This window comes from Mesoplodon bidens (genome assembly GCF_964165515.1).
Source record: "Mesoplodon bidens genome assembly, chromosome: 1".
Classification (NCBI taxonomy): Eukaryota; Metazoa; Chordata; class Mammalia; order Artiodactyla; family Ziphiidae; genus Mesoplodon; species Mesoplodon bidens.
This window is the reverse complement of record NC_138176.1, coordinates 16,744,598-16,761,908: the sequence shown is the minus strand read 5'-3', so window position 1 is coordinate 16,761,908 and position 17,311 is coordinate 16,744,598. Positions and strand designations below refer to the sequence as shown.

The 17,311-nt window shown below is 43.2% G+C and overlaps 1 protein-coding gene across 1 annotated transcript in view; it reads right to left on the bottom strand.

Annotated features, from left to right (window-relative positions):
• ABLIM1 (actin binding LIM protein 1) overlaps window positions 1-17,311 on the bottom strand; it is a 186,393-nt gene that overhangs the window by 25,883 nt on the left and 143,199 nt on the right. Inside the window, exons 10-14 of the mRNA XM_081228323.1 lie at window positions 12,542-12,619; window positions 11,352-11,507; window positions 7,905-7,940; window positions 5,396-5,525; window positions 3,118-3,234 (exon numbers count right to left, since the gene is read on the bottom strand). Of these exons, the coding sequence (XP_081084449.1) occupies window positions 3,118-3,234; window positions 5,396-5,525; window positions 7,905-7,940; window positions 11,352-11,507; window positions 12,542-12,619 (517 nt within the window). The remainder of the gene's footprint in view (window positions 1-3,117; window positions 3,235-5,395; window positions 5,526-7,904; window positions 7,941-11,351; window positions 11,508-12,541; window positions 12,620-17,311) is intronic.

The window sequence follows — 17,311 nt, the reverse complement described above, 5'->3', positions numbered from 1 at the left end:
TAAAAATAATTTCCCTGAGATTGCAAAACAAGCTCCGAGATAAAGAGTGAACGTTCAAATGAAGAGCCGTGGAAAACCCTGGGAGACTTTGCTCCTTTAAAGGTATCTTAGATGTGTTTCTCTAATGGCCATACGTTCCCCCTGGACTGGAGAGGACTTTCATGTAAATGGATACGTTTTTCAAAATAACTAAGACGTAATTCTTTGCAGAATCCGTATTTAGCTGTTCAACTAAACTAGGCTTTTAAAGCAATATCTTTAATATACAAATTCTGCATGATTGATTTTGTAGTTTAGCAAAAAGCTGATTTTAAAACTAAGCATATACTGTTATGTACATTACACTTTGTATCTGAAGTATATAAACTATTTCATCTGAACAAACTGTAGGCATATAGCCAGTAAAAAGAAAGTGGGAGACAGACCATTAGATATTTTTTAAGCATAAGCTCGAAGTAACAAACTATTGCTTTCTATAATTTAAACCTATACTATTTGACTGTGTACTTCGAATTCAGACTGAAAAAAGAGAAGACTGTGTATCTACGTTTTTAATAAAGCACGACTTAGGCACACTGAAGTACTGTACTTTTCCTAACCACTTGTTATTTCTATGGAAAAGTTAATTTTGTAGTTTAAATGCCTGGAAGTAGCTGTTTGTCTTGGCCTCCATAAGAATGCAATTTTCTAGTTAAAAAGAGATGGAAAATAAAAGTTTGCTTTAAAATTTATACTTTGTGTATAGCATTTAGACCGAAACGCACCCCCCTTGTAGGAATGAGGGTTGGGAAGGCTTGGGGTCTATCTAGTCCTGGTGCTGCCGCTTCCTAGCTGTGAGTCCTTGGCTGGGTCACTTAACCAGGGCCTCAGCTCTTCATCCACCCCCATGCCTGCCCCCTGCTACTTTACTTCATAGGGACGCTGTGAAGAGTGATGGATTGATGCAACCGGAAGGGCTCTAAGAGCACCATGCCAAGGGGGAAATCACAGAGGGACCAGAGTTGAGTGCTCACTACACCAGGGCATTTCACCTTGCCAACTGCAAATTGGCGCTTGCCGTCTACCTCTACAAGGATGAAATCATGAGCCGCAGCAACTGCTGACCTTCAACACCCCCTGAAAGGAGTGCAGGGTGGAGATCAGGAACGAGGCCCTCTGTGCTCTGGGAAAAACTGACAGGACAGGTCTTCAGAGAGTTAGATACTTTCAGGAGAAGACTTTATGAGCCCACTTCTTGCATCTCCTCGTATCTAGAAAAGCACTAAAATCCTTCATGGTGACATCTACTCCTCGAGACTAGCAGAATCCTTCTGCAAAAAATATGTGCTTGATTGCATGTATTCCCCCTTCACCAAAATCACATATATACTGACCTTCCCCCTACCTCTTTGGAGCAGTTTCTCAGAGCTATCTGCAGTGCTGTCTCCCGGGCTATAGTCCTCATTTTGCCCCAAATAAAATTTAACTCACAGCTCTCACGTTGTGCTTTTTTTAAATTTTTTCTTCAGTCGACAACCTCACACCCCCCAATACCCTAGGAGAGGTTTCATAGATGAGGCAGGTGGCACTCAAAAGGTTAACTCTACAATCCAAGGTCCCATAGCTAGCATGTGACAGAGATAATATTCAAAGCCGGGACTCCAGTGTCCACATGGGTGCCCATCTCGCCATAAGGCTGCGCACACGCACGAGGTATTGAGTCTTGATATTCTGTGATGTGTTATTTGTATAAACTCTGGATAACTTTATAGGGTACCTGACATTTTTCTTCCTACACAAAGTAGCTTTCTGAAAGATGAAATATATAATAACCGAATAAGGCAGTTTACATTTTAATGAATTAAAAAATGTATTTTCCCTTGCATATTAGAAACAGAGAAACAAAAATCTTAATTTGGCCAAGGGCTTCTATATTAAAGTCTCTTTAAAATACATCTCTGAAGTTTTTTTCAATAATTTCTTATGGTTTTATAGACACTCTCTAAAGTATCATCTTGACATCTAAATAATAAAAGTCTTTCCTCCCCAAATACTAATTAGCAGTAATAATTTTACATAAGCTGTCAAGAATTTTAGAAAGTGCTGCACCTGCTGAAAAATCTCTTTGCTAGTGGCAAACGGTATGTGTCTTCAAATAAGCCTGTCAGCAATGTTATTTTTACAGCACAGACAATGCTAAACTCGCATGCTTGTAGAATGACTGCAAAGGGAATTCAGTCAAAGAGCACAACATTTAGGCTGCTTGAGAAAGTGTTAGTGACGTGAGCTCTTGGAACTCGGGGTTAGAATCCCTTAGGTCTGTCTTAAGACCCATGACAACATCTGTGCTTGCCCGCTACTCCCTCCTTAAGCTATTCTCTTCGGTTAATTTGGTTCAAGTCAAGACTACGGAAAAAGTTAGCATCCTCTGGGAGCTCCTACTTATTTTAAATGATGGCTCCTACTTATTTTAAATTTGGGGCTCTTGGCTTGAGTGAGAATGGCTGTGGAAACATAACAGACCATGAGGACAATGGGAAGGGCAGAAATGGGCAGGAACAGAAGACAGAAGGCAACGTCCCTCTTCTCCATTGTGCAGAAATCAGGACAGGTCAAAGGAAGATTACTCTAAGGGTTGCCTCAAGGAGAGAAATTTAAGTTACGTTGCCATAGGTCTTTCATACCGTCCGAACATTTTAATATTGTTACGTGGTTAAGTGGCTTATCACCATTAAGACAACTTTGGAACCCTCGTGGCTGAATACTGTTGTGTTTTGCTGAGCCATCACACATACGAAAACCAGGAAGATTCCCCAGATATATATTATATTTTGCTTTTGACCGGAGAAAAACAAAATAATAATATATATTTTTCTTAAGCAGTAGATAACAAATCTTAGGGTCTCAAACATATTTCCTGTTTCTTCATCTAGAGCCCTTTAGAAATGACATATTTCTCCTAACGAGAGATGCTATGCCAGTTCTAAGACGCGGCTGGGTGTAGTCATGACACACGCAGGCATGCTGAGAAGTCCGAAGCTCGGAGCTGACTCTTGGAGATACACCTTATTAGCCTTCCCAGGGTGCTAATAAATCTCCGCTATGCAGGGTGCTGCCTGGAGAAGCCTGCCTGCTTACCTTTGATATGGGGAAGGAAGTGGTGTCGGAAAGGGGAGTTGGGGCGGGAGTCGCTGTGGCCGGAGCTGAGGCTGCCGGTGTGCAGGAAGGACCTCTGCACACCAGGAGACAGCAGCTCTGTGCAGCAAGGATCAGGGGCAGGACACGGTGCAAACAGAAAAGAAGAGCACAAATTAACACACGAGCAGGGACAACGCCATCGCTCCAAGGGAGGAAAAAAAAAAAAGAACGTTAATCAGGAGTCTGCAAAAGGAGGAAGGAAAAGGGGTTAAGAAGGCACCTACGAAGGGTCACACAAAGTGGGGAGAGTCTGCAAACAGGTTCAGGTCAGTACAGAGTTCACTCTCCGAGAATAAATGGCTTTAGTGGGAGGGAACGGCCACCAGAAGGTTCTGTCAGGATGACACCAGCTACCACTGAGCCAGGACTGGGCACGTCACTTAGACTCCACCATAGCTGGTTTTAAAAGGCACCTGACAAAACAGAACCCTCTGAAGCACATGTACAAAACTGACAATCATTTCAAGAACCTTGCAAAGAAATACTTATACGTAAGGGTCAGATTCTTTGTTTTTTAAGCTGCAAACGTCTCCTACTGCAAGTTTAATTTGACTTTGCCTATGCAGAAGGGAAACCTGTCTGTATCCCCTGGGTAGCAAAGAGCTACCTGTGATCCTGAGAATTGGGTAATGGTGACACCAGGGGAGCTGGAAGCTCAGTTATGGACCCTTAACCTAAGCCCAGACCTAAGGACGTGCGTTATCCTCTGGGATCTAGAACGTAGGAGTGGATACTCTGAGGTGCTCTGTGCTGACCATGACTATGCCAGCAGAGCCCCACCTCGAAAAAATAATTATGAGCCCTAACAACCGACATCACGCATGTCCATGACGTATTGTGAAGGGGGAAGAGAAGTGCTTAGAATGGGGAATGTTCTACAGGCTCTTGGCATCAGAACCATGACTAGAACAGAGGAAAACTTTCTACTGCCCAATGAGGACATGACCTTTTAGGGAAACAATGCCCCTGGCTGACCACTCCCTTGCTATCCAGGGATTCTCTCGAACAACAATTTCCCAGGGAACCTTGCATCATTCTGACAAGGGTACGGCTGCAGTATCAGGGTATGCCCATACGTAGGGGTGGTGGCATAGGGATTTCTCATCACCTAGACAGAAAATGGTGTAAATCCAAACCCAGAATTAAAATGAATATCACTGTACATGAAAAATAAAAGGAATTTCTTTCCTGAAAAATTTTCCTTTAACGTAACTCAACACATACTGAGTAAATATTTGAGTCTAGAGAAAACTATACTTTATTGAAGGATCAAAAAGTAAAAATGTAATCCTCTACAAGCATTAAATCTATGGCTTTAAAGAGAAGATTGCAGCCTTTTTACATTCTGCTCATTTCCTTTGGTTTTATTTTATAAAATACGTTAGCATATGAATGGGCTTATTCTCATCAGCCTGCACAGAAGCAAGAGGCTTAAAATGAAGTCTTCATAGACATACATCATCACCAAGTTTGTTTAGAAGGCCAAAATCTTCCCTGGTGAATCTATTTCTCAGGAATCCTCGGTCTGTGCTGGGATCTCCATGCTTTTTCTACTCTACATAGGAGATACCCACTAATAGTAAAAGGGACCACATGCTGCAGAGATAAAGGTAAATGAAGTCCACTACGCTTAATATTCTCCATCATGGCACACCTCTAGTGTTTTTATACTTTCCAAGTCTGATTCAAAATCTTAGGTTGGAAGGCATCTTAAAAGTTACCAAATACAACCCCGAGGTTGTATATGAGACTTCTTTCTAGCAGGTTCTTAACCAAGCATGCTTAGTAATATACCATGTGCCCGGATGAGGGAAGCATAATAAACCCACCAGTAAATGACTAATACTGGATTTAGATTTTAGATAAGCCTAAAAGGCACATCACCATATTTTCTTTTGGAGATCTCCATTTTAAGTCTCAAAGTGCTGAGATTTTCTTCAAGTCTAAAAACACCAAAAAACCTCCTTTGCTTCTAGGTGTTCACTGTCAACATGTAATTATTTAATAAGTCATAATGAATATAACCATAACATGACTCTTGTTTTGAGAAAAGAAATAACACAAACTACAAGGGAATAGGAGTTTGCAATTTTTTCTGGGAGAGGGGCAGGTAGATTTGGCAGCCAGATTTTTAAATACGCTATCAGCGGTGGGGAAAACAATCACATAGAAACACGGATGACTCTAGAGGGTGAATCCCGGGAACAGGTGCCCTTACCAGGTCTGTGAAAATGCTGGGGAGAGCGAGACGTGGTTGGAGTGTAGCTGTGACGGCTGTACACAGGGGAGTTGATGGAGCCCTGGCTGGTGGACCGGTGGATCATCCGGTCCCGCCCATCCTGGTACCCCTGGAAGCAAGTGCGAGAAAGTGGGAGCACAAGGCATACATGCAGGCTGTTGTCAGGTTCACGTGAAATCAAGTTGCACCAAAGTCACCCAGGAACTATCCCGTCTACCTGTTCACGTATACACTTTAGGGCCATATTCCTTAAATAGGTATGCAAACAAGCATTCCATGGTTAGTGCTTTTTGTTCAAAACCTGTAGTGCTTGCCTTTACCAAGATTTTAAGATGTAAAAAGGATAACCTCCAGTGTTGATAGAGCTCTGGGAAAAGAGGGGATAATTCCAATGACCACGCTTATATGGTGCTTTTCAGTTTTACAAAGTCTGTTCACATAGGTTGTACCATCAGATCCGCATCATAAAGAAGGTAGAACACATGGTATCACCTCCCTTCTTCACAAGTGCAGAATCTTTCAGAAGGTTCCACGCAGGTAAGAGACCCGTGTGTGCAGGTGGAGCCTGCTTCAGAACCAGCCTCCTGACTCTCATCTCATCCCTGGATCCAACCACCAACCCACACCATCCATGCTGTTAATCTGGTGATGTTTTACGTCGATTTTCCTGGAGAACAAGCCTGTGGTGGCCTCAAATCCAGTAATTCTACTTCTACTTAAGGAAGCAAATTCCAAAAAGAAAAAAAAAATTTTTTTAAACGATCTTTAAGTGGAAAAATTTCCTCAGACATTTATAATGCCACCATTTATAAAGACAAAACTTTGTATTATGTGCTCAACAAAACTGGGGAATAATTAAGTTATGGCATATCAATTTAATGGAATACAATAGCACCACCAGTCTGTCACCATGTCCAAATCTAGAAAAGAATATTGTGGGTATAAAGTATAAAAAAAATCATACACACACAAACATAACATAAAACTTTAAAAGAATTAGAAGAGTACAAGGAACGTTTTACATTTTAGGAATTTGTTGCCCTATGAAGTTTCTACTAGCACGATAAAAATAAAAGTTTGAAAGAATGCATGAAAAAGGACTAAATTAAAACCTCAAAAACTATGGATGTGTGCAATTTGAAAGCAAGAGGCAAAAAAACTTTGATTTGATCCTAGCTGGCTGTAACAATAAATTAAAACAACAACAAAACAAAATTCCCCCAATAATGTGCCTCAACCTATTATTTTTATTACTGACAAGGGGTCAATAATAGAAATTAATTCTTCATAACTTCAGTTGAAAATGATCAGAATATTCATAGAAATTAGTTATTCATAGCATTCGGTCATAAACCACCACAATACTACAGAGATTTTACCATCTCAAATTATAGTGATTACTTAAGATCAGTCCAGTTTTATATAGACTATCCAGCCAGTTACTTAGCTTTAAGACAAGACTACTGATTTTATTTATTATTATTATTTTTAGAAGGGGGTAGACCTAACCCCTGAGGAGTTTGCTCATTGGATACATAAGGAAATGCAAAATAATAAGAAGCACACTAAACAAACAATCCCTTGATTATTATTACCTGTAATAGCTTAAATGAAAGTGCTGGGTTAGACCTGGACCATGCTCAGATTTGAGCTGGTCTGAGCTCAGGCCACCCTCCAAGGGAAAAATTATTCTGGGACAACAGAAAGTGCTCCTAAGACCTCTGGTCACCAAGCACCTGTCACTGTGGGTGACAGCAAAACCAAGACGCTCCTGGGATCAGGGGTATAGTGTGAAGGGGCTGTTTCATTTTATAGAACAGTATTGTCAGCTTCCTGAAGAACCTTTAATAAAATGGGTTGGGAGCGTAACTAATTTGGGGGCTGTGTCTTTGGTGCTGGATGCCGCAGAGGGGAAGAGCATGTTTGGGTTGATAGGGGACCCATGGCTCACTACGGAACCATCACTGACAGCTCTACGTGATCCTCAGGAGGTTATTCCCGAGGGAACAGCCAGCCTGGTGGATTTGATAAAAGCCACTATAAGGTCCGTTTACTCTGAGAGGGGGGACAAGATTATTGATTTTAGACTAAGAGAAGTGGCCTCCCATGAAGATGGCTCTGCTGATAGAAACACCATGACCACGGCTGGCCATTTCAGATAATCAGTAGGTTAGGATTCAGATCAATCAATTATAGATGAGAGGAGAGAGCCCAATATCGGGACAAGTGACCCCATTCTCCACTCTCTTTCCTACCACTCAGAGGTGCAGGGTAAGGCTGGTTTTATTCCCTAGTCTCCATTTAGAAAGAAATTTACTTCTGGGTCTTACAGTCATATCTTACACGTAAGGAATCCTACATTCATCATAATCTTGTACACGGGTTTTCTGTTCTTTTGTTTAATGTCCTTTTGCAAAAATCTGAGTCTAGGAATGGTCCAAGTAACTCCCCAATTCCACCCATTATAATTTTCAAAAATGGCACTTACTTCTGCTGAAGGAGTAGGAGACAAAGTCCTTGGAGACTAGAAGAATAAAAGAGAATGAAAGTCACAACGTTTATTAGCTCACTTTCAGTTTTAATTAGGGTTGCTTATCAGAATCACCTGGAAACATTATTCAAGATACACATGCCAGCACCTTTGCCCATTCCCCGTCTTCTGATTCAGTAAGTTGAGAGTGGGGCTCAGACAGGTACACAAGGACAAAGCTCCCACGAGACTAGGGCACACGTCTCTGCTTAAGACGCATGGGCTTTGGAAATATGTTGCGATGCTTTAGGTGATTAAGTTAGAGAAATTGGAACTATTTCCCCTATATGCTCAAACTATGCTGTTTACTACTATGAGTTACAGTGTCTACTGAAACACAAGAGTTTGGTAAACACAGTTGTTGACTAAATTATAACCATAGTAATCACCTGATATGTTATGATGACCAGGTCCGTGGCATCCTCCCCAGTGGCCTTGCCAACCTCAACACCATTCACCTTCTGGCTTTCATCTTTCCAGGCACACAGGTTTCCTCGGGGCAGTCAGCAGACCAACCCCTCTCTCACCTCAGGGCCTTTGCACTTGCTGTGCCCGCTGACAGCAGTGCTTTCTACTCAGACACCTGCAGGGCTCACTCCCCATCCTCAGTGAGGTCTCTACTCAAATGCACGACCACACAGTACCTTCCGTGATCCTCCTGCTTAAAGGAGCAACCCGGCCCCGTCATGCTTTCTCCTTACTCAGCTTCATTTTCCCTCACAGCTCCATCACCCTCTAAAATTATGTTACGTATCTGCCTGTTTATTATGTCTCCCACATTACACTGCAAGCTCCATGAGGGCAAGGACTCCATTCATTTACAACCAAGTATTCCCAGCGACTGGAGCAGCTCTTGGCACATATTAGGTGCTCAACAAATATTTCCTAAATGAATGACCGAAATGTTTATGATTAAAATGCAAAAAGCTTTCAAATAGAAATGAAATGCAAAGCATTCTGAAGAACAGGGCCAGTAGTGGATTTCTCAGTTTCAGAATTTGCCCTTTTTTTCCAAATTTACAAGAAGCTGCTGGCTCTCTTGCACTCCAGACTTCCTTGAGCCCCATGGTCTGGTTTGATCAGCTATCTGGAGGCACAGATGGCTACACAGAACTTCAAGCTTACTCCTCCAGGTTTCTAAAATGGCAGTAGATGGATTCTCTGGAAGAAGTTTAATAATTAAAGGAATAAATAACTAAATAGCTTGCAAACTTGTCTAAGTTGCAAGATCCATGCGTTGGGGAAGAGTTCATGAATACGTCTGATCAGAGGGCCTCCTTGCATCCAGACTTTATGCTCAGAGAAACCCACAGGCCTCATTCTAGGCTATGATGGTAACAATTCTGATTATGATGGCAGCCAGCATTTTTGCTGTGTACTAATTACGTGCCAGGTATTGTTGTAATCTAAATATTTCACTTAATCCTTACAGAAAAACTCTAAGGTAGGTACTACCATTATCTTGAATTTACAGATAAGGAGACTGAAATATGTAATTTTTCCAAAGTCATATGGAGAGGAAAAATCAGTCTGGTTCCAAACCCAGAAACTTTCACTTCAAAGCGCAAACTTTTGGGCCCAGAACACCATAAGGCAACTCACCTCCCCTTGCTTGTGTGACTCGAACCCTAGGAAATTCTCATCCACTTGCTCAAGGACCAGCCCCTATGCACTCTGCTCAGGAGCCTTCCTTTGCCCCTTATCCTCTCTGAAGCTCTGCCACCCAAAGGCCATTGAACCCCCCAGACCAATCAACCTGCTCTTGAGAGGCTGCAGATGCAGGTACAGGGGCATGACCACTAGGTGGCACTACATGAAAACAGACACAACTCCCTGCCAAAAGGACCAGAGCTATGCTTCGGAGGAGAGAGAGAGAGAGAGAGAGAGAGAGAGAGAGAGAGAGAGAGAGAGAGAGAGAGAGAGAGAGAGAGAGAGTGTGTGTGTGTAATTATAAATACAGACATGATTATAAAACAATAAATATTATACATACATTATTGAGAATAAATTAAACAGAATTGCCACGTTTTCACGAACTTTCTTCATCTAAGATCTTAAAGCACTGTGATGTTACAGATTATCGGTTTTAGCCTTGGTTGAATGACTGATTTTGGTCCACTACTTGGGAGACACCTCTCTGAGTGGACTCAAATCAGTCTATAGATGATTCCAATTTAAAAAACAAAAGGGGAAATGTTTAGAGTGAGTTGAATAGGCCAGGGGAAACAGACCAGAGCCCATGAGACCTAGGGGACAGAGAGGGGAGGGTGACCAGGTGCTGAGGTTGTGCTCCAGCCTGTGGACCATTAATGTTGGGAGAGTTGTTTTTTTTTTTTTTTTTTTCTTTGCGGTACGCGGGCCTCTCACTGCTGTGTCCTCTCCCGTTGCGGAGCACAGGCTCCGGACGCGCAGGCTCAGCGGCCATGGCTCACGGGCCCAGCCACTCCGTGGCATGTGGGATCTTCCCGGACCGGGGCACGAACCCGTGTCCCCTGCGTCGGCAGGTGGACTCTCAACCACTGCGCCACCAGGGAAGCCCTGGGAGAGTATTAATAAGCCCCAAGAAGACAGGTAAAAACAACAGTAGTAGCTGCCATTTTCTGAACATTTACCATGAGTCTGGCTCTCTGCTAATTGCTTCAATAATTAGTTAATGTAGATTAGCTTTAATAGATGATAAATTATCTAGATATATAGATAATTAATCTTTAATAGATAGCTTATTTTATCCTAACACCCCATGAGGCAGATTCTGTCATTATCTGTTTTACAGACAAAAAAACTAGGATCAGAATGGTTGTCTCATGGTCAAAATCACACAACCAGCATGTGGACTTCCTGGGTTGAACCCAGGTAACTTGATTCCAGAAGCCCAGCTCATACCACGGTCCTATACCGTGGCCCAATTCTCTCTACTTTGTCTTTTCTTGCACATTCTATCTTATGATGCTGAAAACTGCAGCTGTCAAAATTTAGGGGTTGTGATCTCTCTCCTCATGATCCCATGAATGTACTTCAGTTTGCCCCAAAGCCAAGACCCCATCCCCCCCCCACCGAGGACTCTCCCTCCCTTATTCCCTCTGCCCAGCTCACAGAGTCTCCCCTGACAACTTCGGCTTCCTTCCCAGCATGCCGGCTCTGCTATCCTACAACCTGGTACTGATGCTTACTCATCCTGCACTGTCGTTTTCTGTGGTTGGTCTGCTTCCCTACCTCTCCATACCTCTCCAAGGGCAGGGATGGTGTGATAGGTTTTTGATTACCTCAGATCACCTGGTACAGAAGCCTGCAAACAGTGGGCAACCAGAAGGACCCTCTGATTTATTTTGATTCCAGTCAGTAGTTTTTATACATGTGCCAAAGAGAAATCAGTTGTACCACTCACAACTTCTGGGAATTTATTACCTCTCCCAGGCTCTGCCTCTCCTGTTTGTCATCATAGGCCGAAGAGTAGAAAGGCTCATAGGTAATAAGATCTGGACGTTCAATGTCATAAATTGCCTTGACCTTGGGAATGGCTGCTAAATCCTTGTAATCCAGGATTTCATTGTCCACTTTTGCCTGCCGAAGTTAAACAGAAAGAAAAAATCACTCTGCCGTCTCATCTTCGGGGAACTATGGTTAGCGCATCTCATGTCTTGTTTAAAAAGTGAAAACCTTAAAAATAAACAAAACCCAAAACACTTTGCTTAGCACGGTCATACTCTTTATAAAGTTGCCTGTTTAATACTCGCAGACATAGAGAACAGACCTGTGGTTGCCTAGGAGGAGGGCAGTTGGGGGCGGGAAGAATTGGGAGTTTGGGATTAGCAGATGCAAACTGTTACACATAGAATGAATAAACAACAAGGTCCTACTGTACAGCACAGGAAACTATATTCAATATCCTGTGATAAACCATAATGGCAAAGAATATGAAAAATAATGTATATCTATGTATAACTGAATTACTTTACCGTACAGTAGAAATGAACACAACACTGTAAATCAACTATACTTTAATAAAATAAATTTTAAAAATAAAGTTGCCCATTTATACCAATATTAATCACATTTTCAAAAAAGTCACCAAAAGCTTAGGAAGAAGTCTATGTAGAATTCATCAAGTAGAGAAGCCTGCAAACCTTCAGGATAATTTCCTAAATTTATTACAGAGAAGGAAAAGCTCAAACAGATGGCCAAAAAAATCCTCCCAGGTGGCTAAAAACAATTACTGCATATTTAATAAACTAAATATTTAAAGCCCTCTGTGGCAGAATTTAAAGACACTCAGTATCAGCATTATAAAATGTATAATTAATCCCCAAATATCTATATGCAAGTTAGGTACAAAAATTTTTTAAGTCCTGCATCGTATCACTGCACTTTACAGGTCATCTACTCGTTCACTCTGTACCGATGGTCACATTCACATAAACACTTGATCATGTGGAGGAAAATGGGATTGAGGTGGCTGATCTACAAGAATGAAAACTGGATCTCATAACAGAAATAAAAATCATTTTGAATTATTCACTTTTGGATTATCCAGTCCATGCTTACCAGCTGCTACCACCCCTGGTCTGGAAGTGTCTCTTCCAGAAGTAGATACTTACATAGATAGTATGACCTGGGGACCCAGGGATACTGGAGCCTGGTCTAGAATAAATGCTTTCGGAAGAAGTCCTGGTAGGCTGTAAAATAAAGAGTGACTTGTAAGATTTCAGACCATGGCTTCAGAATCAAGACTGGCCTAAGTTCCTACACTTTCCTAAAGACTAAGCTGGTTAAAATGAGAAAGAGGTGTACCTTTTCTGAATATGGGAAAATAGAACATAGAAAGAAAGGCAAATGAGAACTAGTTGTACAATCAGCCTTGAAAATGCATTTCAGGGCTTTTCTTTTTCTCCTTGTCCCCTACAAGGGGACACGTTCAAGCACGTTCCGTCTCCATGGCCACAATCCCGGCCCCAGTCACCACCTCTGCTGGTCTGGACTCCTGCAATGGCCTCTCCTCTGGGTTTCCTGCTTTCATTCTCTCCCTCTTCAAATCCACTTGGCACCCAGTGGCCAGAGAGATCCTTGAAGAATACAATTTGGATTGTCCCTATCCTGCTTTTGGCTTCAGGGTCCACATAGAGTGAAATCACAGCTCCCAGGGCCTTGGGATGTTGTCCCTGCCTTCCTTCCCCCCATCACTCACTACCCACTGTCACTCATAGAACATGGGACATGTCACTGCCTCAGGGTCCTTATCCTTGCTGCTTCCTCTGCCCCAAATGCCCTGATCCCCAATTTTACTCGGTTGATTTCTTTTCCTCCTTCAGTCTTGGCTTAAATATCACCTCCTCAAAGAAGCCTTCCCTGATCTTTCACTCCAGAGTTGGTGACCTTGTTATTTCCTCTCACAGTATCATTCTTGGTTTTTTTCTTCATGAATAAAATGTATAATTCTGTATTTGTTGGTTTCATCATCATGTTAATCTCCCTCACTACCTTTAGTTATGACCTCTGCCCTCAGAGGGTTTAATTTTCTTACCACTGTATGTGCCCGATGTTTTACAGAGGTACAGAGAAGGCATAAATATTTGTTGCGGGAATGAGCTAGAATTTATTATTTGTAAACAAATACTCAGCTTGTGGATACTTGACTCATGTCAGTTGCATGTTTTGAGCCTTACCATATGGAAGGTCACTGAGGTAAGGTTAGTGGTCGGCTGCTGGGGAAGGTATAAGAAAGTAGACTTTGTAATAGAGGCTGGAGAACCCTGAGAGTGAGATGGGAGCAGGAGGAAAAGGCATGAGCTGGGATTAACTGCCCCCCACCTCTGCTTGGTATGTTCTGGAAAGCTCTGCAAAGAAACCCAAAGGCCTGGTCTTGGAAGATTTGCTCCCCTCCGTGCAGCTATTTCTCGGAGAGGACAATTTATAGAGCTATGTTAGGAATAGGATTTTTCCTCTTTGGTACTGTTTCTGCTGATTTTTTTTTTGTGTGTGTGTGGTATGCGGGCCTCTCACTGTTGTGGCCTCTCTCGTTGTGGAGCACAGGCTCTGGACACGCAGGCTCAGCGGCCATGGCTCACGGGCCCAGCCGCTCCGCGGCATGTGGGATCTTCCCGGACCGGGGCACGAACTCGTGTCCCCTGCATCGGCAGGCGGACTCTCAACCACTGCGCCACCAGGGAAGCCCTCTGCTGATATTTTGGTACCTCAAATATGAGTCTAACTGAGTCAAAAAAAAACCTCCTAAAAACAAGGATGTTGCATCACTATGGAACTCACATCTGAAACAAGGAAAGCAAACCCGCCTGGCCAACCAGAGGCAGGCAGTGATTAGACTCGCCCTGACAGTAAGAATTCACTAGAGGGCTGGGGTCCGTTGCTCTCCCCAGTGTCCCTGGTATCTCTGAGACAGGAGGGTGGAGGGGGTAGGAGAAAGCACACGGGGTACAGTGGAGGTGTGCCGGGCTCGACACTTCCGTCCCTGCTCCCCTCCCCCCACCCCAGACCTGCCTCATACAAGCACTTTCCTCCTCACGCGACAATTTTCCCTTAACAGGCATATCTCCATATGAGAAAATCCTCAAATCTGAGGATAATGAAAAAGAAAGGATTCACATAATAACACTACTCAAAAAGCCCAACTCCTGGACCCATTTCCCAATCAAAATATAGAAGTGACACCATCCAAGTGCAGCCCTCCTTTAAAAAGAGATGCCACCCCTTCAGAAAGCTGAGCCAATAACCATCTCTGCGGGATAATCATTAACTACGGGTAGTCCTTCAGCTTCAAGTGGCCAGGATCTAACGTTTGCCAAACTCAATATAAAAATGAAACCTCTTATGTAACAACATAAGAATATTAATAGCAGCAAACGTTTATTGCCCACTTACTATGTAGCAGGCCCTGTGTTAAGCACTCCCCAGGCATCCTCTCATTTAATCTTCTCAATAATCCCAGGAAGTAGGTACCGCTAATCTCATTATTTTATAGATGAGGGAAAAGCCACACACAGGTAGGCAAGGGTCAGGATTTGAAACCAGACACTTGAGAGGCAGTGCCCAAGCTCTTAATCCCTGCGCTAAATTTTCTGCCCTTGTTGTAAGGCGTGTGTGGCCGTTTATTTCTCATCAACATGGCTTTGGGACAAATGAGGTCAAAGTAAAAGAAAAATATTGAGATGAACTAGCAGAAAAGAGCGCCTGCTAACTGAAAATGTTTTTGCTGCCACTTACAAGCTTCTAAGGAGCCTGCGATAGCTCAGTGTTAGGGTGGGGTAGGAGAGGGTGCACCCTAGGACAGTCCAACATCTTCGGTTGCTGGCGTTGCTAGGACAACAAGGTCTGTTTTCATTAAAAGCAGTGAGGGGCTTCCCTGGTGGCGCAGTGGTTGAGAGTCCGCCTGCCGATGCAGGGGACACGGGTTCGTGCCCCGGTCTGGGAGGATCCCACATGCCGCGGAGCGGTTGGGCCCGTGAGCCATGGCCGTTGGGCCTGCGCGTCCGGAGCCTGTGCTCCGCAACGGGAGAGGCCACAACAGTGAGAGGCCCGCATACAGCAAAAAAAAAAAAAAAAAAAAAAAAAAAAAAAAAAAAAAAGCAGTGAGGACACTGCGTGAATAGCTAAAGTGCATACAGAGCTTTGGGGCCTCTTCCATGTTACTCATCCTAATTTTTGTCAAATGTGGGCCAGGGATCCTTTCTGTCTTTCCTGTAATGATGCACCCGGGGGTGGCTCTGAAGCGTTTTGTTCTCTGGCATACTGTGCAAGCTGATAGGAACGTAGCTGGGGAAGAATGTGAGCACAGGTCAGAAAGGGGCCCTGGGTGCTCCCTTCCAGGGATGGAGACCTTCGTGGAAGGAAAAGGTCTCTTGGCTGAACCAACCTGTCCCAGCACAGTCTCTCTCCTTTCTTTCTTCACTGGATAGAGTATTCTGTGAGTGGCACAGGCTTTCTCTGAAGCATTTTACCCTGTTAATATTGTAGGGCTAAAGGTTTTAAGTTATCCGACAGTCTGAATTCTTGTCAAGTCCCATTTGATTCTTCAGAGGTGTTCAGATCAGAGTCACCTCCAATTTGCGTACAACTGTCCTGGATTCTCTGATTCCAAAATAAAGGTTTTAGAGTTTCATAGTCGGTATTTTCATAGTCAGTTTGCGAAGTCAGCCAACGTTCACCAAATCCGCTACTGCTCTGGCCCTTGTTAGAGAGCTCACTCTGCCCCGTGCATCTTCAGGCTACTTGGAGTATTGGAGAAACGCTTACAGTATCTCTTGGAGGTTCAGAATCTGCTCTTTCTTTCACTGCATTTGCCACTGTTTGCTTTTGCTTCCTTCTGACCTCCTAACCTGACTGTAAACTTTACTTCCGTAGGCATCTTGTTTGCAGGTTATTCTTGCTTGCCTATTTTCTTACAATGGTCTTTATTTTCCTGTTTAAAATGAAATAATGGGATAAAACATACTTCTGTAGAGTATACTCTAGTGGGGTTAAAAGGCTGGTTTTGGAGTCAAATACCTTGGCGCACACACTGGCTCTCCTACTTGTGTGACATTACATGAGTGTCTCTTTCCTTTCTCTCATTTTTTTTTTCTTTTAACTTCCTTGAGCTTCAACTTCTCTACTTTCAGAATGGAGGAGAGGGTACTTACAACCCCTAGTTCCTAGGGATAAATGAGACAAGACATCTAAAGCTTCAAGCACCTTGCCCAGCACATGGCAAAGACCCAGCATTTTCCAGACACTTGACATTAGACTGGAGTTCTTAGCCAGTTCATCTCAAATGGTGAGGGGCAGCACTGCCTCTGTTTTGTTCCTCATGACAGGATAGTCCTTTCAGATGTGAGCTCCACAGACCAGACTTCCCTAGAGTCCTCCACAGCTACCACCCTTGGAGGCCTTCCCATACCCTGGAACTCACGTATGTTAACTGTCTCAGCACATGGGCAGCAGCCCCACCTGGAGCTGACAAATGTCCTTCCCCTTCTGGAGAACTCCATGGAGTGAATCTATATCCTTCCAAGATGGTGACTTTCTGCTTACGTCTTGGCTCTAGTTACTAATGCCCTTCCATGACAGATGGCAAAGAGTGGCACAGGCCTGTCTGAGCTGCCAGTGTAGTTCCTGGTTCGCTGCCTCTTGAACTGTGCTCCAAGCTTAAATGGTACACAGGGATGCCCGCTTTTGGCCACACTCCCTAATGGCTCCCAAAGTGTATTTGTTCAACCAGCAGAGGTTAGAGCTCTCTCCCTTATGAAGATCATAAAATTACTTCTAAAAACTGGACTATTAATTTTGGAGTTTGAATCTTAAATATTTAGAATTTTACCTTTCAATTCTAAACATCTAGACTTGTAAGCATGTTGAATTTTATTTTTTATGTGTTT